The following is a 27,975-nucleotide window of genomic DNA, read 5'->3' on the forward strand; positions in this document are numbered from 1 at the left end:
CATAAACATCGGAATGCTTTCCAAAATGATTAAAAAATGGAGAATGAGAAATATCAAAAGTATGTAAGTGAAATACTATATTTATTCAAAGAGAAATACATAAAACGTCTGTGTAGTAATACTATTTCTGTCCCTGTGTCTCTGAAAAGTGGCTATGTACTCACCTTGGTCTATACATTTAGGCATTAATAACAGGTACTGTTCAGGGCATACATTGTTTAGAAAAAAATGAAATGAGTCAACTGCTAAAACATACATATCACGACTACTTAAGATAACATGAATATTTAATGAAAATTTAGAACTTAACATCTGACTTTCATCCTGCAGACCTACAGGGAAAAACACAGTAATTCATTTAACCCGTCACATTTTACAAAATCAGACAAAACGAATATAAGCAGTGTTTTTTAATAAAAACAACAATTTAATTTCCAACGAATATATTACCATCCTGTTCATTTATCCTGTATATGTATCTAATTGGCATAACCCACTGATAACTAAAATCAGCAAAAATCCAATCCATGACACTTCAGTTGCTTGGATCGATACACATCTTAACATTTGGAACTCATTTTTCTTATGCTATGAGACTGATTATCAGTTCCTATAAAAATGCTATGCCCTACTCCTTGCTCCTGTAAGTGTGACCAGTCTTTTGCACAGCACTTCTGAACACCCACACTCAATTCATCAAGCACACATATCCTGGCTCCTCTCAGACACAGTCACCCATGGGCAAGCAGCTCTCCTAGTTCTCTTGTTCCTCGTAGTGAGCATAGCCACTGGCATAGGTCCTCCCTAAATTCAAATTGGTAAACAAATCTGACGGCTCCGCATCTGAATCCTTTCCTACTTCGTCTTCTTCCTCTTCGTCATCCTCTGCTTCATCATCATCTTCCTCTTCATCATGGTAGCTGCTATCACCATACTTATCAGAAGAAAGGTTCTTCCAATAGGCATCATACCCAGAAGCTCCATCTCCTTCTTCACCTCCAGTCTGCCTGCCAAATTTCAGGGAGCGTGCTACAAAAGACAGATACGTACGTGGCACTTTGTTCCGATTCTTTACATCTTTTGTATATTGTAAAGGAGAGTGAAGATGTAAAGGAGAGTGAAGATGTAAAGAATCGGAACACTCTCCTTTACAATATACAAAGTTACATGCATTTGATTGGCTGCTTCTTACTCCCATTTTCCTAATTTCCTCCCTTCACTGGAAAGAATGGAGACCTTAGTAACAACAATCAACTCTATCCTACTCAGAGTTGATGCACATACCATATATAACAAATAATAAGGAGAACAGTGTCATTTCATTAAATCTAGAAAAAGTTGGAAAACAAAGTAAGACTAAGAGCACTCTCCAAATATAATTCAAATAAGGCATGTTAAAAACTAAAATGTCCTTCATTTGATGGGTTAAAATTCTATTTTCAAATCACAGAACAGTTGATTTCATGTCATTACATTTTTCTTAAAAGAGCTATTTTAGAATTCTGGTGACCTTCAAGACAAAGCCCTTCATTTCTTCTAAGTAGCAATATAGTTTAGTGCAAAAAACCAGCAAATCATCAATCCTACCTCACTGTGCAACTACACCTTTGATTAAACAAAAGTATTGTCAGAGTCATTTAGAATTATGGTTCCATTCTGCTGTATTTGGTAAAGAGTCAAATTCTCTTTAATAAAACTGTGAGCTGCATTACTATAAGCATGTTTGCAGTAGTCTTATTCTTTCATAGAAAAGTTATACAAAAACCACAAAACAATTTCCTATAAGAATGATATATTACATCGTAAGTATAGCTGCTCAAATACCACACACCTACAAAAAGACTTCAGAATGAATTCCAACTTCCAAGTACCGAAGACTACCAGCACTCAAATATTAAAGATTTATAGCTACTCAATTATTTAACAAGGAAAGCTTCAGCAGAAATGGAAAAATCACTCTTTTTGGTCTTAAATTTCAGTATTCACTGTGTCATTAACTGAGTCAAATGCCAAATATCAAAGTGAATGATGGTATATTTCTCAAGTTAAATTGAGAAACTTCACCTAAAAATTTTCAAAGGCTATAAAATTCCATTTGCTTAAGAGAACACATTCATCTTTTCAAATAGGAAGAAGTGGCAAAAACAAAAATAGAGAAAAAAAAGAGATAAATCTTGCCTAAGCAAGAAAACAAAATCCCTCCATTGGTATTTTAAGAAGAACCTTACTTGACATGCTGAGATCCTTAGTTTCCTGAGTTTCATGTCCACACTTGGGGCAGGGAGGCTGTTTTCCTTTTTCTTGCTTAAACACCTTGCTCCTTGTATGATCATCACAGAAACAAGCCTATATAGGAGAAGCAAAAATAAGCACGTAAATAAATAATTCAAAAAATACACAAAATTATCATTCAATATCTCAAGGAACTTTAAAGACACAGTTTTGTTAAGGGTAAAGATTAAGAGTTTTGTTGGGATTGGTCCTGATTTAAATTTCTCAAGGGAAATGGTCTTTGCCAGGACCCTCTGAACTACACACTAACATAAGACAGAAACTATACACAGGGTATGATAGTATAAACACATTTATTCATTCATAAACACATGAGCATTCACAAAGTCCCTGGTGACATAATGGTGACTAGCCTATCCAACCTCAAATACACAACTAACTGGTGACACAGACAAGTAGAAAGGCAACTACGAGACACTGTGCATTGAAAGGGAAGTGCAGAGGAGGGGCACTAAACTGGATATGGGATTCAGGAAAGGCTTCCTGGAAAACATGGAGTGTTGGCTGAGATCTGAAGGAAAATAAAGGTACAGTAGGGTAAGCAAAATCGGAAAAGGGATCTAAAGCAGAGGGAACAGCATAGACAACACTTGAAAGCCATTTGGTAAAATGGGAGCAAAGTTGGGAGAGAACCAAGAGATAGGGTTAGGAACAGAAGGAAGAACTAGGGAAATGTTTCTGACAGGAGGAGAATCAGTGCACCTGATCTTTGACAAACAGAAATGCTGGACACAAGATCTAAGGACATGGAACATTATGGCAATCTTCACTTTACTTAAACTTTCCTAAGCAAGTGAATTTTGATATTAATTAAAATATACTCTCAACATTTTGGTCAGAATACTCTCCATAAAATGTAATGTGTATAATGTGTAGAAACAAGGAGCCAAGATTCAGCAGACATGTGCATTAGTGTCAACCCTAAGACAAGCCAACTAGATGACCTTTGGAAAGTCACTCAGCTTTCTTAATTCAATTTCACAATCTCCAAAATAAAAGAAGTAAACTACATAATGTTTAAAGACCCTTGTAGATTAATTATAGCTATAAATAATCCAAGATGGAAAAGTCCTGGGATTAAAAACAAAATCAAAAAATAAAAAATAGACCAGTATACCTTACAACGGAGACAGGAATGCTGACCAAGTCGATTGCATGAAACACCTATGGGTGAAAATACATAATGTCCAGATTCAAATTTGAAATTAAAACACTATTTTCCACAGATTTATACTTGATGCACTTAGATTATTAACATTTTTTTCCTGTCTCAGTATAACCTAGAGGATATATAAAAATGAGATGGAATCCCCAGCCAGAAGAAAAGAACAAACTGCACATACCCAGCATTCTTTAGTTAGTACGGTGCTAATTATTCTACAATCTCCTTCCACTTTTCCAGATCTAGGAGATGGCAAACTTAATTATACTTAGAAAACTTGCAATGAGACATCCTTTTTCCCACAACACTTGGCTAAAGCTCTTCCCTTAATCATATAATGCTTACATTTTATAAAGAATCATTTTCTCCATTAATATAGGACTTCTCCTAATGGTGCAGACTATTGCTATGTTTTGCATAATGTCTGATAAGAGAATAGAATACTTCTGGTGGAAAAGGTGACTATGAAGAGAGAGTAATGTTCAAGTGGGCAGTAAAAGATAGGAAAAAAATCCCAAAATATTTTATCCTTATTTTCGTTAAACTATGTTAACTTGGGTTATTCTCTGTAATTACTGAGGAAAAACCTAAACGTAAGTACAAATACATTAGAAAAGCAGAATACCTGGCACATACTGACTGTGCTAGAAATGGAAGAAAAAAAATTAGTGCCAGAGGTATAGAGAGAAAATAAATTAAGCTGTACCCTAATAAAGCCTGAATGTAAACTATTAACTTTTATTCAGAGTTCTTGAAAAAATAAAAAGGAAAACAAATAAAAGAAAGCCTATCTTTGTACTTCAAATATTTGACCAGATGTTGCTAATTTGGGAATTCTTTTATTTAATTTTGCCTGGTTCATGGGGAACCCTTTTAATCTGAACAGGCAAGTATTTTTTTTTTTTATCAGAAATGATTCTCAAATAGGTATATTATTATTGCTTCTATCCCACTATCCTTTTTTCTACAGCAATACCAATAATTCAGTTGGATATGTATTATTTGTCCTATGTGCTAATAATAAAAGTTAAAAATCAACTGAGTACTTACTATGTACAGCTGACCCTTGAATAACACGGTTTGAACAGCACAGGTCTGCTTATATGCAAATGTTTTCAGTAAGTACAGTGCAGTACTTTAAGTGTATTTTCTCCTCCTTATGATTTCCTTAATAACATTTTACTTCCTCTAGCTCACTTTATTGTAAGAATATATGACATAATACATACAACACACAAAATACGTGTTAATCAACCATTATTTATGTTATCGGTAAGCCTTGTGGTCAACAGTTCGCTACTGGCAGGAGTCAAAAGTTATATGCAGATTCTCAACTACACAGAGGGTTGGTGCCCCTAATCCTCATATTGTTCAAGGGTTAACTATATTAGGTATAAGAGGTATACCTAATTACTCCAATAATAACCATACTGTTTCATTCAGTCTGTGAGGGGAAAAAAATCTGAACTCTCAATCATTTCCACTTGAAGATATGCCCAGGCGGGGTTTTCTGTTTCCCTTTTCATTCAGTCAAAAGAAAAGGATATATTTAACTAAAATGTTATAAGTCTCTTTCAAGTACATAGCCAGAACACATACTGAAAGTACAAAGCTCCCTACCCAATTTCCCAGCGTACACCAGGCATTTCCGATACAGAATCTTTTCCTATCCACACTACCCGAGTCTTTGACATGCCACAAAGACAAGCTGTTGCCTATCTTACCCTTATCTTTTCTTCTGGGAACTCAAACTAGGATGGAACATGGCCCTGCCACTATCCTTTCCCTAATTACCTCAACCCCATACACATGCACTCCAATTAACTGCCCAGTTATTTCTCTCCCCAAGAGTTACAATCTTGGACATTTATATAAAGAATGCATTTCGCCCAGATTCCAAAAATAGCCTGACTTTCTTAGACTAGGAATGGTTTTCATTTTCAGTCTATTTCCATGTCTTCAGAGTATTTTATTTATTTTTTAAGTGCTTATTTATTTTTGAGAAAGAGACAGAACACACACTTGGGGGAAGAGCAAAAAGAGAAGGGGACAGAGGATCCTAAGGAGGTTCTGTGCAGACAGCAGAGAGCCCAACGTGGGGCTCAAATTCACGAACCATGAGATCATGACCTGAGTAGAAGATGACCACTTAACCAACTGAGCCACCCAGGAGCTCCCAGGGTATTTTAAAGGACAGGAGGTTGGGATGCTTCAAAGCCTACTGATAACAAGCCGTTTTAAATTAGAAGTAAGCCTGCAATGAGTAAGCCTGCAATGAGAATGACCTTAATTATCAGGTATCAAAGACATGATTGACAGATTTATCTTAAAATCCTGTCAATAGTCTATTTTGTATTTTTCCTTTGTCTTTTACTGAATCACTAAAACTTCCTGATGAAATCATAGTCTTATCACTCAGAACTGCCGATCTTTGGGGTTCAAATGCTACAAAATACACAAAGCTCTCAAGCCCCAAATAAAGTAAGTCAATTTTATATTACACATTTTGCAGAAACCTAAGAATGGCTCAAAAATGCTATATACTTTGAGATGTTCTTTAACCTCTGAGAGTTTCTATAGGAACACTGTAAGAATTACATATGTATGTATTTATATATACATTAAAACTGACAACGGGTCAACTTTAAATTTATAAAATACAGAGACGAGCATTTCATATCAAAACAAGAACCAAATTCAAGGAAGTGACCATCTGGGGAATTTCAGCCTTTCCTATAATGGTATCTACTATTTAATAAAGGCTTTCTAAGTAACAGGTACAATAACACTTTATACGGATTCTCATTTTAATTAACTCCTTGAAAAAGAAATTAGCGTCTTCTTTAATATATAAGGAAACTCAACTTTAGAAAGATTTGGTGATTTGTCCAAAATCACATAACCAGTAAGGAGAATTTAATGTTTGACTCTAAATCTTGAGCTTTTGAGAATCAATAAAGTAGAAATAAATTGTAATCTATCTGTAAATGTAATACCATTGATAATACCCAGTTGGTAACACTGGGTTCTTAAATTGGAAGGTACATGACACTTATGTGTGCAGGTTAAATATACATGCCTGAACCTACCAAACTTCAAAGACAAACTCTCCAGATATGAGGCCTAGGCACCTATATTTTTTAAACACCCCCCGCCCCCAGATGTTTCTGATGCATACTCCTGTCTAACAATCACTGATACCAACTACATGGAACAAACTAGGGGCAGTATCACGTATGACTTACTTGAAGGCATTTGGAAATGTATGTGGGGTTTTTGTGGGGTTGGGAGTGGAGGTTGTTACAGTAACTTGGAACTAAAAATGATATTTAATACTCTGTACCAGGAAAACTACAAGTCCTATAATGCCTGATCAACCCCACAAAACGAAGAAATGACCCAACCAAGATGCCAGTAGCATCCCTATTGAAAAAAATAAAAGACTATGTGGTTCTGAATTTTCTTTAAAAACAGAAAATAGATACTAAGTTGACTTACAGTCCATAAGAAGCTGCATGAAAAACTAGACTCTTTTTTCATTGAGTCTAACACTATATATTTTTTTAATGTGAGAGAAAGAGAGTGCAGGTGTGAGCTGGGGAGGGGCAGAGGGAGAGAGAATCTCAAGCAGGCTCCACACCCAGCATGGAGCCCAATGTGCGGCTTGAACCCATGACCCTGGGATTACGACCTGAGCCGAAATCAAGAGTAGGACAGATACTCAACAAACTGAGCCACCCAGGCGCTCCAGAGTCTAACACTAATACTACTCAGAATCTTGGGTACAAAGGACATCTAATTTTTTTTAAGTGTATTTTTTTTCTTTTTTTTTTTTTTTTTAATTTTTTTTTTTTTCAACGTTTTTATTTATTTTTGGGACAGAGAGAGACAGAGCGTGAACGGGGGAGGGGCAGAGAGAGAGGGAGACACAGAATCGGAAACAGGCTCCAGGCTCTGAGCCATCAGACCAGAGCCTGACGCGGGGCTCGAACTCACGGACCGCGAGATCGTGACCTGGCTGAAGTCGGACGCTTAACCGACTGCGCCACCCAGGCGCCCCAAGTGTATTTTTTTTCTTAAGCTTATTTATTTTGAGAGAGAGTGTGTGTGCGCAAGCAGGGGAGAGGTGGAGAGAGAGAGAGAGAGAGAGATAGAGACAGAATCCCAATCAGGCTCTACACTGTCAGCATGGAGCCCACATAGGACCAAAACTCAGGAACCCAGAGATCATGACCTGAGCCAAAACCCAGAGTTGGGACGCTTAACCAACTGAGCCACCCAGGCGCCCCAAAGGATATCTAATTTATAAAAACTTACATTTGAATGTTTCCGCCTCTAAAACCTGGCAGCTGGCTTGATGTTCAAATTGATCATCTTCACAGAGAAAGTTATGACAAAAGGAACAACTAAATATTCTGCCTCCTATTGGATGAAAACATAAAACCCACAAATGTAAAAATGATAAACTTCAATTAAAAAACTCATATTCATAACACTGCTCAATAAGAAAGCAATTTGTTTCAGATTTATACCAAAATGACACAGCAGATTTTGTTCTGGTAAAGGCTTCGATGAAAACTGCCAAAGTGAACCATAAAAAAGCAGGCTCCCACTATCTCCTGGCTACTTGCAATGCTTACAGACACTTGCGGTCCTATAACTCCCCTCCCTACTGGCTTACATAAGCAGTCCTAACAGTGACTATTACTGCTAGTATAAATCCCTTTTCCAACTAAATTGGTAACCACAACAGTAGTCAGGATTGACAGTATCCTGAAAAAAAATCACAAAAAGAACATCCAGAATGTGTCAAAGTCAGCCCTTCTTACAGTGAAGTTCATTGCTCATATGTAATCACTCACCATGGTCCCAGACACCTCTTTCGCATTCCACACACTCAGCATCAGTAAGAGGGCAGGCACAGGCATGTGTACTGAGACATTTCCTCCCATGGCAAACCCAAGCTTCACAGAAGTCACATATTGCACCCTGCAACCAAGGAACACACAAAAAATGAATCTTTGTCACTTGCCTGGCTGCAACCGTTGTTTAACCAATGGCAACCATCAAAATTGTATGCGTTTAGGAATTTAACAACCCTCAGTAATAGTGGGGGCTTCACTAAAGAAAAAATTTTGTTTACACTAAGCCAAAATTAAAGAGGGTTCTCTGAAAATCAAACTACTTCACCAACAACTATTTATAATATACAAAATTTGTCTATAAATCAAAAGAAAAAGCAAGGTGGAAACTATATACTTAACCCTAATCCTAATCATTAAAGTAAGTCACGGAGCTACAAGTGTTGCCTTCAAACTGAATTCTAATTCAAATGATGTCTGGAGTCCACATTTTAAGCGTTCTTATCTACAGCAATCACAGTAACGAAATTTTTTCAAGTAGAAATATTTTTGAATTAAGAAAACTCCTTCCTGAATCATTTATACAGTAATTTACATAGCTTTTCTGGAGTAACTGAGAAAAAATATTAAACTTCTGCCAGCATCTTTTTTTTGTTAAGGCAACTCATGATTTAAATCATTACTACATTTCTTTGTGGAAAAAAAGAAAATAAAATATGTAAAACTAAAAAACAGGGTAAGACTCTCCAATTCTACATCAAGATAGACCAACTATACCTTTCGATAACACAATGACATCTACAGAATATTAATTGCTAGAATGAATCTTAAGAAAATGGGATTAGATGTTCTTTCCTTTACAGATAATAAACAGTGGCCCAAGTCTTAACTCCAAATCCCAGAGCAAAATTATAGTGGAGCTGAGATTTAAACCACAGTGTTCTGAACCTCAATTCAGTGTTTAGCATTCAAGACTCTGTAACAGAAGCCATAAAGAGCAAATAGGAAGGATGTTTTTTGAGATGTAAATATGGATTACCACTGTGGATTGCAAATCCTCAAATACATTTCTTGGAACATTCAGTGTTCTAGCACCAAAAAGATGACATACAGAATAATCCAGGACAGTTTAAAAGCTTAAAAGAAATAATTTACAAAGGACAAGGAAGGGCTTAGAATAAACATAAGGTATGATGTAGTTACCACCCCTGAGCCTGAAACAAGGGAGCGGAAGGAGTTACCAGAATCTTAAGAAACAACCAGTATGGAGAGGATTACATAGCCATATAGAGAGAAACTGTGGCCAAATCATGCCCAAACTAGGATAACCTGGTAGGGAGTGAGCGAGGGAGAATAAACACCCAGATTTTATTATCCTCCCATCTACAGGTCTCCTGCCAAGGTCTTCCATTGGGTGAACCCAAAGTGAAGCCATAAGGTAAGAAAGCCACTGATCCAATCCATACACACAGGTCAGGCTCCCAGGGCAAAGCAGGATCAAGAAGAGAGAAGGTAGAGGGAATTTCAACAGACAATTAGAAGATTCCCAGAAAATCATTTTTCTAGAATGTAAAGCTAACGACACAGGAGTCTATTGAAATGTTTTATGCAAACAATCATTCACATTCACACAAGTTAGTGAATTTTTTTCAATTTTTCTTTTTTTAAGAGAGAGAATGTGCAAGCAGGGAGAGGGACAGAGGGGGAGAGAGAGAATCCCAAGCAGGCTCCACACTCAGTGTGGAGTCCAATGCGGGGCTCAATCACACGACCCTGGGATCATGACGTGAGATGAAACCGAGCCACCCAGGTGCCCCTACAACTTAGCGAATTTTTTTAAAAGCGTTTAATAAATTTGGGCATAAGCAAGCTACCAAGGAAGACTACATTGATTTATGAATAAAGATAACATTGAAAATCCTATATTTAAAATGAGGAATTCACAAGATACTTATGAATAAGTCTAGTTTCTTGCTTCTTTAAGATATGCACACATGGAATATATTAAGATCTGCTTCATGATGGAAAATTAAGTCCTTGAGAAGTTACTATAAATAAAATATCTGGGGTGCCTGGGTGGCTCAGTCAGCTGAGTGTCCAACTTCGGCTCAGGTCATGATCTCATGGTTTGTGAGTTTGAGCCCTGCATTGGGCTCTGTGCTGACAGCTCCGAGCCTGGAGCCTGCTTCAGATTCTGTGTCTCCCTCTCTCTCTGCTCCTCCCCCGCTCATGATCTGTCTCTCTCTCTCTCTAATAAAGAAAACATTAAAAAAATAAATAAATAAATAAAATATCTGTTTGACATCTAAATACTATTGCCTTCCTCATGAAATGAAATTTGCACCGGAGCATAAAATCACACAACAGAATACAGTAAAATTGGTTGAAAGGAAGAGAGAGTAAAATCCATCACACAACACTACTATTTTAATTACACCATACCTCATTTTATTGCGTTTCATTTTTTTATACGCTTTACAAATAGTGTAATTTTTTTTTTCAAATTGAAGGTATGTGGCTTCCGTGCAACATCAGTGCCATTTTCCCAACAGCACTTGCACACTTCGTGTCTCTGCACCACACTGTGGTAATTCTCATGATATTTCACTTTATTATTTTATCTGTCATGGTGACCTGTGATCACTGATCTTTGTTATTACTATTGTAATTGTTTTGGAGTACCACACACTGTGCCCATATAAAACAGCAAACTTAATCAGTAAATGTTGTATGTATTCTGACTGTTCTACTGACCAGCTGTCTGTCTACCTTTCTCCCTCTCCTTGGGCCTCTCTATTCCCTGAGCCACAACAATATGGAAATCAAACCAGTTAATGACCCTACAGTGGCCTCTACGTGTTCAAGTGAAAGAGTTGCACATTTCTTACTTTTAACTCAAAAGCTAGAAATGATTAAGCTTCATGAGGAAGGCAGGCTGAATGCCAAGACAGGCCAAAAGTAAGCTTCTTGTGCCAGATACTCAGCCATGTTGTGAATACACACACACAAAAAAAGCTCTTGAAGGAAACTAAAAGTGCTACTCCAATAAACACATGAATGATAAAAAAGCAAAACAGCCTTATTGCTGATATGGATTAAGTCTGAGTGGTCTGGATACAAGATCCCATCAGCCACAATATCCCCTTAAGCCAAAGCCTAATCCAGAGGAAGGCCCTAACTCTCTTCGGCTCTACGAAGGCTGAGAGGTCAAGAAAAGTTTCAAGTGAAGAGGCTGGTTCATGAGCTTTAAGGAAAGAAGCCATCTTCATAACATCCAAATGCAAGCTGAAGCAGCAAGAGTTGATATAGAAGCTGCCACAAGTTATCCAGAAGATACAGCTAAGATAAATTAATGAAGGTGGCTACACCAGGCAACAGATTTTCAATGCTGACAAAATAGCCCCACATTGAAGATGCCATGTAGGACTTTTATAGCTAGAGAAGAGAAGTCAATTCCCGCCTTCAAAGTTTCAAAGGACAGGCTGACTCTCCTATTAGAGACTAATAATAAAGCTGGTGACTTCAGGTTAAAGCTAATGCTAATTTACCATTCTGAAAAGCCTAAGGCCCTTAAGAATTACGCTAAATCTATTCCGCCCATACTCAATACATGGAAATAGAAAGCCTGGATGACAGCACATCTATTTACAACATAGTTTACTGAATACTTTAAACCCACTGTTGAGACCTACTGCTCAGAAAAAAACAATTCTTTTCAAAATATTACTACTCACTGACAGTGCACCTGGTACTCAAGAGCTCTGATGGAGACATATAATGAAATTAATGTTGTTTTCGAAAGGCCTGCTAACACAACATCTGTTCTGCAACCTAGGGATCAAGGAGTCATTTGATTTTCAAGTCTTTTTATTTAAGAAATATATTTCATAAGGTTATAGCTGCCATAGATAGTAATTCATCTAATAGATCTGGAAAAAGTAAATTGAAAAGCTGAAAAGGATTCACAATCCTAGATGCCTTCAAGAACATTAGTGATTCATGGGAACAGATCAAAATATCAACAGTAATGGGAATTTGGAAGAAGTTGACTCCAACCATTACGGATAACTTACTGGGGCTCGAGACTTCAGTGGAGAAAGTAACTGTAGATGTAGAAATAGCAAGTGGAGCCTGAAGATGGGACTAAATTGCTGCAATCTCACAGTAAAACTTGAACTGATGAGAAGCTCCTTGTTACGAATAAAGAAAGTAGTTTCTGGGATGGAATCTACTCCTGATGAAGACACTGGGAAGATTGTTGAAATGACAGCCAACGACTGAGAATATGACATAAAATTGGTTTAAAAGCGGGGCGCCTGGGTGGCTCAGTCGGTTAAGCGGCTGACTTCAGCTCAGGTCATGATCTCACGGTCCGTGAGTTCGAGCCCCGCGTCAGGCTCTGTGCTGACAGCTCAGAGCCTGGAGACTGTTTCAGATTCTGTGTCTCCCTCTCTCTGACCCTGCCCCGTTCATGCTCTGTCTCTCTCTGTCTCAAAAATAAATAAATGTTAAAAAAAAATAAATAAATAAAAAAAAAAACTGGCTTAAAAGCAGTGACAGGGTTGGAGAGGACTGACTGCAATTCTGAAAGAGGTTCTTCTGTAGGTAAAGTACTATCAAACAGTGTCACGTGTTATGGAGAAATCATTGGTGAAAGAAGAGTCAACTGATGCAGCACTTTATATTGCTGTCTTATTTTAAGAAATTGTAACAGCCACCCCCACCATGAGCAACCACCAGCCTGATCAGCAGCCAACAACATCAAGGGAAGAACCTCCACCAGCAAAAGATTACAATTCCCTCCCTGAAAGATCAGGTGATGGTTAACATTTTATAGCAATATTTTTAAATTAAGGTACGTAAAATGTTTCTTTAGACTAATGCTATTATACATTTAATTGACTACAGTATAGTGTAAACGTAACCTTTATTTTTAAGTTTATTTATTTTTGAGAGAGAGAGCAATTGCACACTTGCGCAAGTGGCAGAGGGGCAGAGAGAGGAAAAGAGAGGATCCCAAGCAGGCTCCACACTGTTGGTGCAGAGCCCAAAGCAGGGCTCAACTCACAAACCGTGATATCATGATCTGAGCCAAAATCAGGGACTTAACCAACTTAGCCATCCAGGTGCCCCTAAACATTAACCTTTATATGCAATGGGAAATCATATAAATCATACAGAAATTCATGTGATTTGTTCTATTGTGATATTTGCTTTATTGCAATTGTCTGGAACCAACTCACAATATCTCTAAGGTATGCCTGTATTTTAAACAATGAATTTCCTTAGAAAACTCTACATCTAATGAGGAAATTATGTATAAGCCTACGTTAAATATGTATTCTTTTTTGAAATGTAAAGCTATAAAAAATCTACTAACGTTACGTTCTTTTGAAACTAGGTTACCTTGTAACCAAAGCCTGAACCTTGCTTAAGAAGGATATTCAGTATAGTAAGTGCTGAGTTCTATGAAGTCTGAATAAGACACTCTAGAAAGGTACCAAGGACAAATGAATTTTTAAGTCAACTTTAAATAAGTTTCCATTTCTTGTATGTTTTCCAAAAAGAAAAGAGGAAGCAATCAAAAACAAGTGGGTATTAAAGGAAAATCATACAAAGAACATTCCACAGATAATCCAGAAAAACTCCAGATTGACTTAATCAAGAACAAAGCAGTGCTATTTAGAAAAAATCACCATTGGTCACAAAGACTTCTTATTCTTGGAAACCCGCTAGTCTAAGAGATGAAGACAAAAAACTTACCACCATTGCAAGGCCAGTACTATAAACACCAGCATGCTTTATGACACAGTCTGAAGACTTCATCATGCACTTGGTTTTCCCTAGTAAAGAAACAAATGTGCATTATTAGCCTTGCAAAGTAGTACACGTAAGTACTCACTGATTCCGCTTTCTATCTAGCCTAAATTCCTATGGAAATAATTTGAAAATGGATAGAAAGCAGCAGTTCACTGCTTATGTTACTAAAAAAAGAAGCTAGATATAACTGAGATCTAACCTGAATCAGCTCTTTTAAGATTAGAAATTTATTACGGGAGCCTGGGTGAGTCAGTCGGTTAAGCATCCGACTTCGGTTCAGGTCATGATCTCGCAGTTCATGGGTTCAAGCCCCACATTGGGCTCTGTACAGACAGTGAGGAGCCTGCTTGGGATTCTCTCTCCTCCTCCTCCTTCTCCTCTTCCTCCTCCACCTCCTCCTCCTCCTCCTCTCTGCCCTTTCCCCATTCATGTCTTCTCTCTCTCAAAATAAATAACTTTAAAAAAAATTAGAAATTTATTAGTAAATCTATAAAAATGTATTGCATGATATGGGGCGCCTGGGTGGCGCAGTCGGTTAAGCGTCCGACTTCAGCCAGGTCACGATCTCGCGGTCTGTGAGTTTGAGCCCCGCGTCGGGCTCTGGGCTGATGGCTCAGAGCCTGGAGCCTGTTTCCGATTCTGTGTCTCCCTCTCTCTCTGCCCCTCCCCCGTTCATGCTCTGTCTCTCTCTGTCCCAAAAATAAATAAACGTTGAAAAAAAAAAATGTATTGCATGATAAAATTATACGCTAATTACTGTTTGTACTAAAAATCAGAAACTGCAGGTTAGAGTTTGTAATCTAACAATCAGTAAAGTAGTTTAAAATCTTATGAATTTTCAGATGAATTAATACAGATTTTAAAAAGATATGCTTTGAAATAAATTTTACAGTCTGTAATTCACAATAAACAGTCTGGTTTGAAGTTATTTCTTACTTCTTTCCACAGAATATCTCAAACCAAACCAAACCATGATTATGCAACTTACCTAATTCATTAACTTTATATAAACCTAAAAACATGGCCTCTTTGAAAATTAAAACTACACTAGAAATATTCAGGGATATAGCCCTAAACACTGCTAATTTTCTGCCATGTTATCATACATAAACACATTTAAATGAGCATATCGCAAACTGTGTTCTACCTTAAACTATTATCCCATAACCAAAGGGGACATTTGTTGAAACGAAAGTTTGAGAAGTATGGCGTGAATAAAATGAATCAGGTTTCTTTACTGGAAGTCTTCAGAACCTTTAACATAAAAGTATGTAATAGAAATCTCCCAGATGGAAACGAGGACATGAAACAAACAGCATTTCTCAAATGTATGCATTATTTTAAGAAACACCTATTAATATCTCAAGTACTCTGTGGAAGACTATTTTCGAAGCACCAACCTTGTTGTTCTATGAACTACCATTTAGTTTTACTTTGAATAATCATTTACTCTGAATAAAGGTTTTCACTTACATCTGGCAACTGAGTACATGGCTTAGGAACTCAATTGCAATCACCTGGGAAAACATATGAGGAAACTCAAGAATCATATGCTAAGTGCCAAAAAGAAAAAATTGGCACCAAGAAAATGTGGAATAAAATGATTCTCAATGGTCTAAGATACTGTGGGCAATTTCAGCAGGAATCAAAACTTAAAAAAAGCATACAAATAGATATCAACAAGACTAAGTTAGTATAACTAAAAATTAAGATCACCAAATGTTATTAGTCTGAAATCTGATCTTATAATGTTATAACGTATCAGAGAGACAAAATCAAGATGTGATAGTGTTTGACAAGCCAAATAACAATTTGCTATTTCATTAATAAGTCTTAACATTACTGTTAAAAATGATAAACCCATAGAATCAAACTGATCAACTACAAAACAAATGTTTGATAAAAGAAAAGGCATATAGGGGTGCCTGGGTGGCTCAGTCAGTTAAGCGTCCAGTTAAGCTCAGTCAGTTAAGTTTCATCTTGGTCATGATCTCATGGATTTGTGAGATTGAGCCCGGTGTTGGGCTCTGTGCTGACAGGGTGGAGCCTGCTTAGGATTCTCTCTCCCTCTCTCTGCCCCTTCCCTGCTTGCGCTCCCTCTCTCTCTCAAAATAAACAAACATTTAAAAAAAAAAAAAAAAAAAGAAAAGAAAAGAAAAGGCATATGTCCTTAGGTATCATATACTTACCACACTGTGCACAAATTGGTAACTTCTGTACAGAATTGCAAAAATAGCAAAACGCTCTATTCTTCTGCCGCCTTGTCATGTAAAATAAAATTTTAAAATAGGGTCACTATCAGATAAAAGGTGAGAGATCCTGTTATTACATATAAAAAGAAATAAATATTTACCTCTGACACTTGTCACATTCCTATAAAATATAAAAACAGAACATTAAGTTTCTACGGACTGAAAACTACAAATTTACTTGCATTATAAAAAATACCTTATTTTTCATGTTAAAATTTAACACTTCCCAAAGTCTCCAATTTCACCCATGTAAACAAGCATCTATACATACTTTAATAATAAAGGTATGTTCTTGGGCATACCACACAGAGCAAGAAGTGGTATCTCCACAAGAGGTGAAATAAATAAAGCAGTGGTTTGTGTTTTGGTTGTGTTCTTTGTTGTTGTTATTGTTTTTTAGTCAGACAAGTATTACAGAATGGACATAAGAAATTCAGAACACAGTATGATGAAGCTCCCAGAAAATCTAGAATCCTAAACATGGTACTAAAAGCTCTCGACAATCTGGTCCCTAAACACTTTCAAACCTTGCTAGCCTATTCTCTCTAGATTCAAGTTGCTATTGTCAGTCATTCATGAAATATGTCTTCTACTCTCTCTTTTCCATGCCTTACTATTCTAATACTTTTCCTTGAAAAGCCTATCCTTACAATCTTCACCTGTTCAAAGTTCTGGTGATGATCCCACCTCCTCTATGAACTGTACCCCATCAACACACTCAAATTTATCACCTCTTAGCCCAGATGTACCCTAGTCTTAATTGTACATTTGTGACAAGACAACACTTACCAAACTCTAGCCTTCACTATGTATATTTATGTATGTGAGTCATTTCTTGTTTTGTCTGTTCCATATCCGTCTTCTCTAAAAAATGACCCTGAAGGGAGTCTCTACCATCTGTCCTGTGTTATGTAATCCTGGTCCCTCCCACACGTGATGACATCCATAAACGTTAGCCTTGGCTGGGCACCTGGCCAAGTCCAATCTGAGTTTTCTCCCTCTCTGAGGACATTATGTGATGTGAGATACACAGGCTACCAGTACGTACGAACCCAAACAAATGGGGTAAGACAACACGAGAAAATGGAACTAATAAGCAAAAAGAAACACAAGCAAAAGATGGAACTACAAGTTTGTTCCAGTTGTCCCTGAGTTCCAGCTACATCCATGCCCTTCCCAACTACATATTAGTCAATAAACTCTAGTTCTCCCTAAAGTTACTTAAGTTGGATTTGTCACTTACAAACAACAAGACAACTGATTACTATAAACTTGTGGAAACAGGGGCTGCGTCACTCATCTATCTATACCCCATCTTTTTGCCTAAAATGTACCTGGCAAAAAGTAAATGCACAAGAAACATTTGTGGAACTGAGTCATATTAAGCATTTCATATGTTTGGATGAAACAAAAGAAGACTGAGGAGTAGCAGGAATAGAAAAAGTAGAGAAGACTGGAAATAGAGAAATAAGGGACAACTAAGAGAAACATAGTCAAAGAAAGGAAAGGGGTTATAATCACATGATAATCTCGCTTTTTAACGCTTTGACCAAAGAAGCCCAGGAACAATCAAGACTAACCGACCGAGCACAGGAAAATAAGGTAATAGTTAGCCAAAAGAGAGGTCCAGAAAAGTGAAAAGTTTAGAAAAAAGAAATCACAGGAGTTGAGAAGTGCTAAGAGAAATAATGAAAAGCTTCCAACTAATAGAACAAATTAAGTTAATGCATATAAGGTTAGAAAAGCTAGAAAATATCACAGTTCCTAGTATTTACTGTTTCCTATCTATCACCAACAGCAGCCAAAGAAATAAATAAATACATAAATAACTCACTCACTGCTACTCAGAGTCAATAAAAACAAGGGACAAAACACAGATTTGAAATTCAATAAAATGTATGCAGCAACAATGTATTCAGCAAAATTTTATTCAGGCATTTTTCAGAGATTATATAGTTTTTCAACCATCAACAGATATCAAAAAAAGCTGTTACCATTGACGCATTGCATGGGTGTTTAGCTAAATCTATGGTGCTTCTTGACGCCCTGAGCTGTTTTTCACGTTCCCGGCGGTTCTCTGCCTTCTTCCTTGCACCGGTCTTCTTTTTAGGCATTTTACTGCTCTTTCTACACAAGAGAACAGAGAAGATATAAATGCCTGGTTGTATTCGCTATCCTAAATAAAATAGAATGAAGTGTTTTTTTTTACTCTCTTTAAAATTTAAACTCAACTCTGTCATTTTGACTGTTAAGGGCATTTTAAGCCTTTATGAAATATTACATATACATTATCTCAAATAAAATATATGACTTTTAAAATGAGGAACTTATTTGCATTTCCAAACAATTCTAAAAAATATAAAAATCAGACCAATTTATCCCAAAAGCTAAAAGTTTTCCTTTCCCACTGAAGGACAAAAAGAAAGTTTCTCTGATGTTAAGTATTCTTTAAAAATTACTCAGTACCAAATTAAAAAGTTATTGGGCATATCATTAGCAAGAAATAATTAAAAAGTTTACCATTTACCCAGCCTATATTACTTTTTTGAACTATAAATTCAGACAACTTGATGTTAAGATCTGAAGTATAACAAGTCTTACTTCTCCTATATAATATCTGAACAAAACTTCTGACAGTCAAGTCAAATGACAGCATTAACCGCAAAGCCAAACTTCTCTCTCTGAAAAGATATTAAAAGTATTATAGCTGCTTTGACTCTACAAGCTGCCCTTCAACTCTTATGTTAGAATGTCTATCGGGGTGCCTAGGTGGTTCAGTCAGTTAAACATCGGACTTCGGCTCAGGCCATGATCTCGTGGTTTGTGGGTTCGAGTCCTGTGACGGGATCTGTGCTGACAGCTCAGGCCTGGAGCCTACTTCGGATTCTTGTTTCCCCGTCTCTGCCCCTCCCATGCTCATGCTCTGTCTCTTGATAATACATAAATGTTAAAAAAAAAAAAAAAAAAAAAAAAAAAAAAGTCTCTCTAGAGTACATAATTTTAACAAAGTTCAAATTTATGTTTAAGAGTATTACATAGGAGTATGCACGTAAAGTCCTATATAAAAAAGGACTTTAAAACAGGCTTTCATCTTTCATCACTTAGTTGAAAGAACTACCACATTAAAAAAAAAAAAAGATTTTTACTGCATAACACATTTTTATTTGGCTTTTCATCCAATCTGAAAACATGTTCTCTGAGGATTTGTCTTTCTTGACAATGTTTATATACCAGTCCTGCCTGGTATATATTAAGTAGTCAATAAACGAAGTGACACAGGCATGAATGGGTCTATGTACCTGCTTTGAAACATGAATCTCAAATTTAATATTCTTCAAAATATGTACTTTTTAAGTCTTCTCTAAGAGTGATTCTCAAAAATCAACTGTAAAAATTCCTAACAAATACAGATTTACATTTCTAGGCCCAACTAAAAATCTACAAATTCTAAACTTCCAAGGATAGGATTAAGTTTCACTGGTGACTGTGACAACCTCCCTGAAGGCATGAACATTCTTTTCAAAGAAACCAAAACACATCCATGATACATGGACAGAGTTCCAAGAAATCACACCTTTAAGAAATTCCCATTTCTTATTTAAAGGGCCAATTACAATTGGGCAAAATCATGCACCAACATGTACTAAGGTCACTCATGCTTTCCTACTTCGGGTTCCAACTCAAAATGTCCAATCAAAAGCCAAGTGGGGTGGGAAGCTGCGACTTAAAAATACAGACAAATCAAGCCAGGAGGTTTAATAGGTGGTCGGCTAAGTAACATCGAAGCCCAGGAGATCACCCTTTCAGGATTTATAACGACAAAAATCTACAGGGTGAAAAAAATGTGTACTGCTCCTGCCAAAGGAACTCACAAAACAATCACGGCGTGCCCGCCCGGTGAATTTTTTGTTGAGCCTCCATTTTTTTTCTCCAATTTGTTCTGGAAACTTAATGAATTTTTTTCTCAGCCTTAGATGGTTTTAAGCCCTTCTCCGGTACCGTTTCGACTTCTGTAAAACGTGGCCCGTGTCACCAAATGAGGAAAAAGGCACGAGGTCAGCGCGCCTTTGGAGGAAAAGCCCGCAATCATCGCACCCAGCGGAGTGATAGGGGAGTCCAGAGGCCACCGCGAAGGTGCCACGCGGTTCGGGAACTGACAACCATCACCCGCCCGCGGGACACCCTCCCTCGCGCGCGCTCCAGGCCGACCTAGCTCACCCTCGCGGGGAGGCCGGGCTCACTCCGGGGGCAGAGGGGCAGGGAACAGCGTGAGACCGGCCCGCGGCTGCAGCAAATCCAACTTGCGGGACAGGACTCCGGGAGAAGAACCTACTAAAACCGAAGAAGGGCGGAGAGAAGCAATTTCCAACACAGAAACCGGACCGGATGTCCTCTTATGTCAGCAGCGCCCTTACGGCAGCACGTCGACAGGAAGGGCCCGCCTACTTCTGTCTGCTCCGCCCTGAGCCCGCCCACTCCTGCGGAGGATTTGACTGAGCCGGGAAGAGAATGCCTGAGTGAAGAAGAAAAATGGACTGCAGGAGGAGAGGGAACGGGAAGGCCCGTCAATTTTATTTTTTCAGAAAAGGAGAAATCTAAAGGAAGAGGGAAATGAATTCACAAACTTGACACTGCATCAGTTGACTCGAACAGAAAATTCTTGCCTAATTCTTTTGGAAACTTTCTGCTACCTGCATCTTTTATGCCTAACATTCCACTGTGAACTCCATTCTTTTGTGAACAAATTCTCCCACATTCTGGACCTTTAGTGTGTGTTCCGCCTTGCCCTTAATTGAAACCTAACATCCTCTCCCTTACAAAAGCTGCTTGCTTTAAATTTCTATGAAGTGAAGGGTGCTCATTTTTGCACTTTCTGTATCTGTCGGTTAGGAAGTAGGATCAATGCTGTTGTTCCCCAGTACGTCATTCAGATAATTATTCCTCCTTTCTCTATAGCAATGCCACATTTTTCCTTCATTGCTGCTATTTTTTACCCACACTTTATTGATGGAAAACTTTGGAAACTGACTTCTAACTTCTGCCATCACCCAGAATGACATTAACATCCAAACCCATTCTCTTGGGCTCTAGATTTTTTTCATCTCCAGGAGCGATCATCCCGATGCCACTACAGGCATCTACTCTCATGACCACACTCCAGGTTGTGTGGTCAGGTGGATCAACTCCACCACTGAAATCCAAAATTCAGACAAACTATCCATCCTCCTACTTTACGAAGTCTCTCACTCAATTTTCCCTCCTAACGAAGACCACAAATGTCAGCTCTTCAATTTTCTCCCTATCGATTATCTCTCTGCTTTCTTCCATTCCTTTTGCCCCAGGTTATGAAATGCAGTTCATCACATCAATCACAATTTGCCTTATTTTCTTTCTCATCAAACCAACTGGAACATTCCCAATACTGTTAATTCGACAGCTTGCCTTTTCTTTTCTACAGTGGACTTAGTATTGTTAAGGGGGGGGGGGGAGTACACAATCATGGTTTTATTCTGAATCCAAAGTTATTAACTTCCACAATGCTCTCAAAATTGCCCTTCAGGGGCGCCTGGGTGGCGCAGTCGGTTAAGCGTCCGACTTCAGCCAGGTCACGATCTCGCGGTCCGTGAGTTCGAGCCCCGCGTCGGGCTCTGGGCTGATGGCTCGGAGCCTGGAGCCTGTTTCCGATTCTGTGTCTCCCTCTCTCTCTGCCCCTCCCCCGTTCATGCTCTGTCTCTCTCTGTCCCAAAAATAAATAAACGTTGAAAAAAAAAAAAATTAAAAAAAAAAAAAAATTGCCCTTCAATCCTTCTAGATATTCCTAATCAGATTTGTCATTCCCATGGTCCATATGGTGTTATTAAATCTTCTCCCCTTTCCTCAACCGTCCATCACTTTTTCCATCAATTTTAGCAGATATTATATTTCACAGAGAAAACAGAATAACATCAATAATGATTATACTTCATTTTATGCTCCTGACATTCTACTTTACATATGTAGTATTAACTCCTGAGTTTACACATGAGGAACCTTGAGCAGAAAGACTATGAAACTTGCCCCAAGATTACACAGATGGTTTGGCTTGTGGGGTTGTCTGTTGCAGCAATTCTTAAACATTTTGGTCTCAAGACCCCTTAAAAATTCTTAAAAACTGAAGATTCTAACAACCTTTGTTTATGTGGGCTATATCTATTGATATTTACCATACAAAAAAATTAAAAGATAACATTTATTAATTCATTAGAAATAATATATTTAGGGGCACCTGGGTGGCTCAGTCAAGCGTCTGGCTCTTGATTTCAGCTCAAGGCATGATCTCATGGTCGGTCATGATCTCACAGTTGTGAGATAGAGCCTCACCTCAGGCTCTGTGCTGACTGTGGAGCCTGCTCGGGATTCTCTCTCTCCCCACCTCCCAACTCCCGTCCTCTTTCCCTCCCACATTTCTGTGCACAGTAGCACACATGCTCTGTCTCTTTCTCTCTCAAAATAAATAAATAAACATTTAAAGAATAACACATCTATTACATCTTAGTATAAATATTTATACAAAAACGTTATATTTTCCTTAATAGAAAACATAGAAGAGTGTTGTATGTATTACAGTTTTGCAAATGTCTTTAATGTAAAGCTTAACAGAAGGCAGGTGACTTCCTACATATGCCATCCACTGAGAAGCTTTTTATGTTCTTGTCTTCCTAACATACAGTTAGCCAGTAAAACAGTGAAGAGCCCTCTGGGAAATAACCCTCTGGGTGAATTATTACAGTATACACCATTATGATGTTTCAGGGTCTTCCTCCTGGGTGTCTGGCAGCCCTTTCAATGCCCATGGTTGCTAGATCCAAAAACTGGCTGAGACTTAAAAACTGGGCAAATAATTGTGACTCGTTATTGGAATATTGTTCTCAGTCTCCTGGTCATGTGCTCCCTTGGCTTATTTTGATTGTACACACTGAGCAAGATCATTGTTTGCGGCCTGGGGATCCATTCTGCTCCTGGGGACACTATATACTTTCATCCATCTCCCTAATATTCTGAGTGTCAGAGCCCTCTTCCTTGCTGCCACTCTGCCCTTGCTGGTGATTACAATAATTATGCCAGATTACATTGTAAAGAATGACAAGTTATTGACCCAGTGGCTGGGAGGGGGTTAGGGACAGATCCTAAAGGGAGTACTAGTTGTGCTAGGAGGAAGAAGTCTCTACATTGTATTTAAGCAAGGTGTGTGTGATGGAGGCAGTACCCACTAGTCAGGAATGTTGGGCCATGTTCAGACACAGAGGGTTCAGGAGAATCTAGGCATTCAAGATTTTCAGGTATCACAACCCAGCTCTCTGCATCAGGGTTTCTTTCTTTACGATCCAGCATTCTGACCTTGGCATAACCGACCTAGCTGAGCTGCATGGCTGTTAATCTCCTTTGGAGCTCTGCCACACTTATGATTTAGTGCTGGGCCTGTTCCTCAGCTTTTTCTCCCCTCCCACTGCAGGAGATAAAAGCCTCTTTATTTGCTACCAAAGAAGCTTTGTGATTTGACTCTTAGATTTTTAATAGCCATTACCCATCTCAGTGTTTTGCTTTTTCCAAAGAATCGATTTTGCTTAGCAACAGCCAATTCCTCTGTCCTTAAGATTATTGTTTCCCTCATATTTCTTAAGTGCACCCACTAGTATATTATCTTTCTTTAGAATACATCCCAGTTAACTACTGATGAAAGCTTTACCTATTGTGCTGTTCCCTCATGCCAAGGTCTGTCTGTCCTACATTTATCACCAATGAGGAGGTCCTCACTGATAGTCAATGTGGCCAATGATTCAAGTTGAATGATTCAATTTTCTTGAATCGTTCCTAACATCAACTATCTTAAATTGGTTTCTCTGGAGGTCCTCTGCGTCAGAGATGAATATAGAGAGTTCATCGGGGAGTGCTTTGGGAACAACTCCTGAGGAAGGGATGGTAGCAGGATTAGACAGAAGAAAGAGCTGGCCTATACTCTAGTTTTAATGGAGACCTCAACTTTGAATCTGGGATGTCCCTTCAGATTTGAGGCAAGTGGGCTCAACCTTTATATACCTGTGATAGTCATTAGATGTGAGCTGACAAGGAAAATGAGTATAACACTGGGCTAGACTACTACTGAAGAGGGCTGACAGCTGAAATTTGTCAGCTTGCTGAACCTCCAGCAGCTCAGGGAATAAGTCCTTTGTTTATTATTTTTTTTAACTTTATTTATTTTTGAGAGATAAAAAGAGAGAGAGAGAGAGCAGGGGAGGAGCAGAGAGAGAGAATCCCAAGCAGGCTCTGCACCAGCAGCACAGAGCCCAATGCGGGGCTCAAACTCACAAACCAAGAGATCATGACTTGAGCCAAAACCAAGAGTTGGATGCCCAAATGATTAAGCCACCCACACCCTTAAGTCTTTTGTTTCTGAAGAGAGGTACAGGTAGTGTCTCCCAGTATTCACTACAAAAGTGATGACAAAGTAGAGAAATATTCAGACAAAGACAAAGAATCTTTTCCATTTACAGACCCTCATGGAAAGAATTCCAAAGAGTATACTTCAAAATGATAAAAAAGGAATTCAGAAAGGAGGGAGATGCAAAAAGCAAAAGTGGGTAATCAATTCATTTAACAGGGTAAATCTTAAACATTACCTGTATAAAACAACAGAACTGTACAAAACAATTTTGGATATAAAAACCACAAGGAAATTGTCTCTAAATTCAACTGCAAATGCAGTTCAAATCAAATCCTGACAGGAACTTTTTAATAGAATATGATTAATTGATGCTGAAATTCATATGGATGGCTAAAGACCCATGAATAACTCAGACCATTTTAAACACCAGCAAAAGAAGAATACCCTTATTTATTATAAAGTTCTAGTAATTAAGGGGAGCCTGTGTGACTCAGTCAGTTAAGTGTTTGACTCTTATTTCAGCTCAGGTCATGATCTCATGGTTCGTGAGATCAAGCCCTGTGTCGGGCTCTGCACTTAACAGCACTGAGGCTGCTTGGGATTCTCTACCTCCCTCTCTCTCTCTCTGTTTCTCTCCAGCTTACTCTGTCTCTCTTTCCCTCTCAAAATAAATAAACTTAAAAAAAAAAAAGGAGAAATCTAATTGAAATACTATTTGGTAAAATTGCAAAACAAAAAACCAATTATATACATACATTATTTATGGATACATATATACCTAGTAAAAGTATCCAAACATCCACAGAAATGATATTAACTTCAGATTGTGATTATCTCTGGTGAAAGAAAAAGAACAACAGATAGATGTGAAGCATTAGCTATACTTTTAGTTGTCGGAACAATACTAATCAAAAAACATATGCAATGCCATAAGCAGAAAGAGTTAAGGGTCCCTGGAAAAAGAAAGATGAGGCATAGCTTTCTTGACACAAGAAAAGTCATTTTAGGCCCCTGACCATCTTGTCAACTATGTCTGACCTGCACTACTTGCCCAAAACACATTTCTTGCAGAACTTCCTGGTTTATGTTGAAATTACAGAAGAATTACAATTATTATTATTATTATTATTATTATTATTACCCAGTAGGTAATAATTTTGAACAAACAACAAAATTTAAGAGCCAACAGCCACTATCAGGCCAGGAGATAGATAGCCTAATCATATCAGGGACCATAAATCAGTGTTAATGGCAATGGTGAGTCCCATTACCTGGCCTCGGTTCTTGAGTTCGGCCAAGAAAGAATTCAGAGCCAAATTCTTAAGCAAAAATGTAATAGCAGTTTAAGCAAAAGGACACTCTTAAGATGGAAGAGCTGGCAGGCCCAGAGGTGGCCATGACACCAGGGTTCAGGGTTGTCTTCTCTTTTTGTGTTTGCATGGGTTATGGGTCATAGCAGGGCAGTGTCTGACTAAGGTTGCAACCAATTGTCTAAAGGACTTCTCCTATGAGTTGTGAGGGGGAGTTTTTGGTCTTATATGTCCCCTCTCAGAAATTGTTATGGCAGCCATTCTTGGGGGTGAAGGGAGGAGGATTAAAACTGCAATGTAAATGTATTATATAATAAAGCTATAGTTTACTGTAGGGCAGTAGTCATAGGGGAGAATGTGTGCATATCCCTTGGGGTCTGTCCAGACTGTTTGGAACTTGGCCTCACAACCCCCCTTTTTAAAAAATATTTTATTTTTAAGTAATCTCTACACCCAACATGGGGCTCAAACCTACAACTCCAAGGTGAAGATCAAGAGTCACATGTTCCCACTGACTAAGCCAGTAAGGTGCCCTGTGCCTCACTGCTTTTATCAGCCAGAAAGCACCTGTTCCCTGCTCATATCCGTTAACTGCCTATGACTCTATCAACAAAACTCCCAGTGCTGGTTCAAAAGTAAAGATTGACCTGATGCACATTCTTGCATTATCTTTACAGGATCTAAACCCCTTTGAGCACTCAGATACCAGGCCAACGAAAGCTAAAGAATTGATGCTGATCCTTGCTGGCTATAGACCTTCATGACTTCAACCTGGATTCTGCCAACTTAAGATGACTTTTGCCCCAATGTCATGCTGCATTCCCCTTTGTACAAGCCCTTTATTTTGTTTTGTTTTGTTTTGTTTTGTTTATTGTCTTATTTTTTGTTTTTGGGAGACAGAGAGAGAGAGAGAGCATGCACACACCAGGTGAGAGGGGCAGAGGGAGAGAGATCTTAAGCAGGCTCCACACTCAGCACAGAGTCTGACACAAGGCTCAATTCTGTAGTGGTGAGTCATGCACAGAGAGTCAGGACACCAAGCCTTTTCTTTCCAGGAAGCAGCTTTATTCATGCCAGCATAGGCTCAGCGGGCTAAGACCCAAAAGGCTGAGCCCCGAGTGCAGCTTGGGGTTGCTTTTTGTACAATTTTTGCTCCTTTGTCTCCTATATATGGTAACATACTGTCTGAATGGCCAGTCATATTACAGAGTCATGAAGGATGTCATGCATGCACACATAGCCAGATTGCCTCCCCTTGTCTTGGGATTTTCACCACATTCCTTAGGGTGGGGCTCTACCACATTCTCCCCTTTGATGCTCAGACCTCCTATTTTGGGTCAAAGAGCATCATCTTGGTTTAGAGGTTTATATTCCCATAACATCATCACATGTGTGGCCATTTTCCTTTCAACCATTACCTTAATGAGGCTGGAGACAGACTGTATCACAAGGGGAGCTAGGCAAGGTAGGATTAAGCAGGCTCCCAAAATCAAGAGGATAATTCCCATGAGGGTTTTGAATATCCCTTTCTGTCTCTGTCTCTGTCTCTGTCTCTGTCTCTGTCTCTCTCTCTCTCTCCTCTCTCCACCCCCCACCAAGAGTTGAAAACCATCCTCCAAATAACTCCCAGGGGTCCCAAACTTTCCAGGTCTGGACTGGGACATGAGTGACCTTTGTCATCCCATCTGTGATCTCCTCTATAACTTTCCTTCATCACCTATCTGTAGGCAGCAGTTGCTCAGGTTGAACTTTCCACAAACTCCTCCCTCAGAAGCAAGCAAGTAATCTAAGGCCAAGCAATTTTGATAGCATGCACATTTTGGTTTGCTGTTTGGCCAGTAAGTTCAGAGCTCTG

The 27,975-nt window shown here is 38.4% G+C and overlaps 1 protein-coding gene and 1 long non-coding RNA gene across 4 annotated transcripts; one reads left to right on the forward strand and one right to left on the reverse strand.

The window, feature by feature from the left end:
* Nucleotides 1-64: 64 nt before the first annotated feature.
* Nucleotides 65-20,805, reverse strand: ZNF330 (zinc finger protein 330). 3 transcript variants are annotated; one of them, XM_045466914.1, is made up of 11 exons: nucleotides 20,607-20,805; nucleotides 20,262-20,398; nucleotides 18,383-18,515; nucleotides 16,490-16,509; nucleotides 16,326-16,396; nucleotides 14,080-14,159; nucleotides 8,317-8,443; nucleotides 7,772-7,876; nucleotides 3,410-3,456; nucleotides 2,229-2,346; nucleotides 65-1,029 (listed from the first exon to the last, which is right to left on the reverse strand). In XM_045466914.1, the coding sequence occupies exons 3-11, from the start codon at nucleotides 18,500-18,502 to the stop codon at nucleotides 755-757; spliced, it is 963 nt and encodes a 320-aa protein (XP_045322870.1). In that variant the 5' UTR covers nucleotides 18,503-18,515; nucleotides 20,262-20,398; nucleotides 20,607-20,805; the 3' UTR covers nucleotides 65-754. The 3 variants fall into 3 exon arrangements, with proteins under 3 accessions (XP_045322870.1, XP_045322863.1, XP_045322856.1); XM_045466907.1 differs by lacking the exon at nucleotides 20,262-20,398 and having other exon boundaries at nucleotides 20,598-20,805; XM_045466900.1 differs by lacking the exon at nucleotides 20,262-20,398 and having other exon boundaries at nucleotides 20,607-20,803.
* On the forward strand, nucleotides 2,770-26,967 carry LOC123592068. The gene is made up of 3 exons (XR_006709573.1): nucleotides 2,770-2,819; nucleotides 9,706-9,754; nucleotides 26,798-26,967. It is a non-coding gene; the product is annotated as an uncharacterized LOC123592068 (long non-coding RNA).
* The last annotated feature ends 1,008 nt before the right edge of the window (nucleotides 26,968-27,975 follow it).

This window comes from Leopardus geoffroyi, chromosome B1 (genome assembly GCF_018350155.1).
Source record: "Leopardus geoffroyi isolate Oge1 chromosome B1, O.geoffroyi_Oge1_pat1.0, whole genome shotgun sequence".
Lineage (NCBI taxonomy): Eukaryota > Metazoa > Chordata > Mammalia > Carnivora > Felidae > Leopardus > Leopardus geoffroyi.

Bases quoted from the DNA above. Each gene is read 5' to 3' on its own strand.
- ZNF330 (XM_045466914.1), bottom strand. From the start codon at position 18,502: ATGCCTAAAAAGAAGACCGGTGCAAGGAAGAAGGCAGAGAACCGCCGG. The intron at 8,444-14,079 runs GTAAGTTTTTTG...CCTTGGTTGCAG, and splicing joins GTACTGGCCTTGCAATGGTG to GGTGCAATATGTGACTTCTG. The intron at 2,347-3,409 runs GTATACTGGTCT...TCTCCTATATAG, and splicing joins ATTCCTGTCTCCGTTGTAAG to GCTTGTTTCTGTGATGATCA.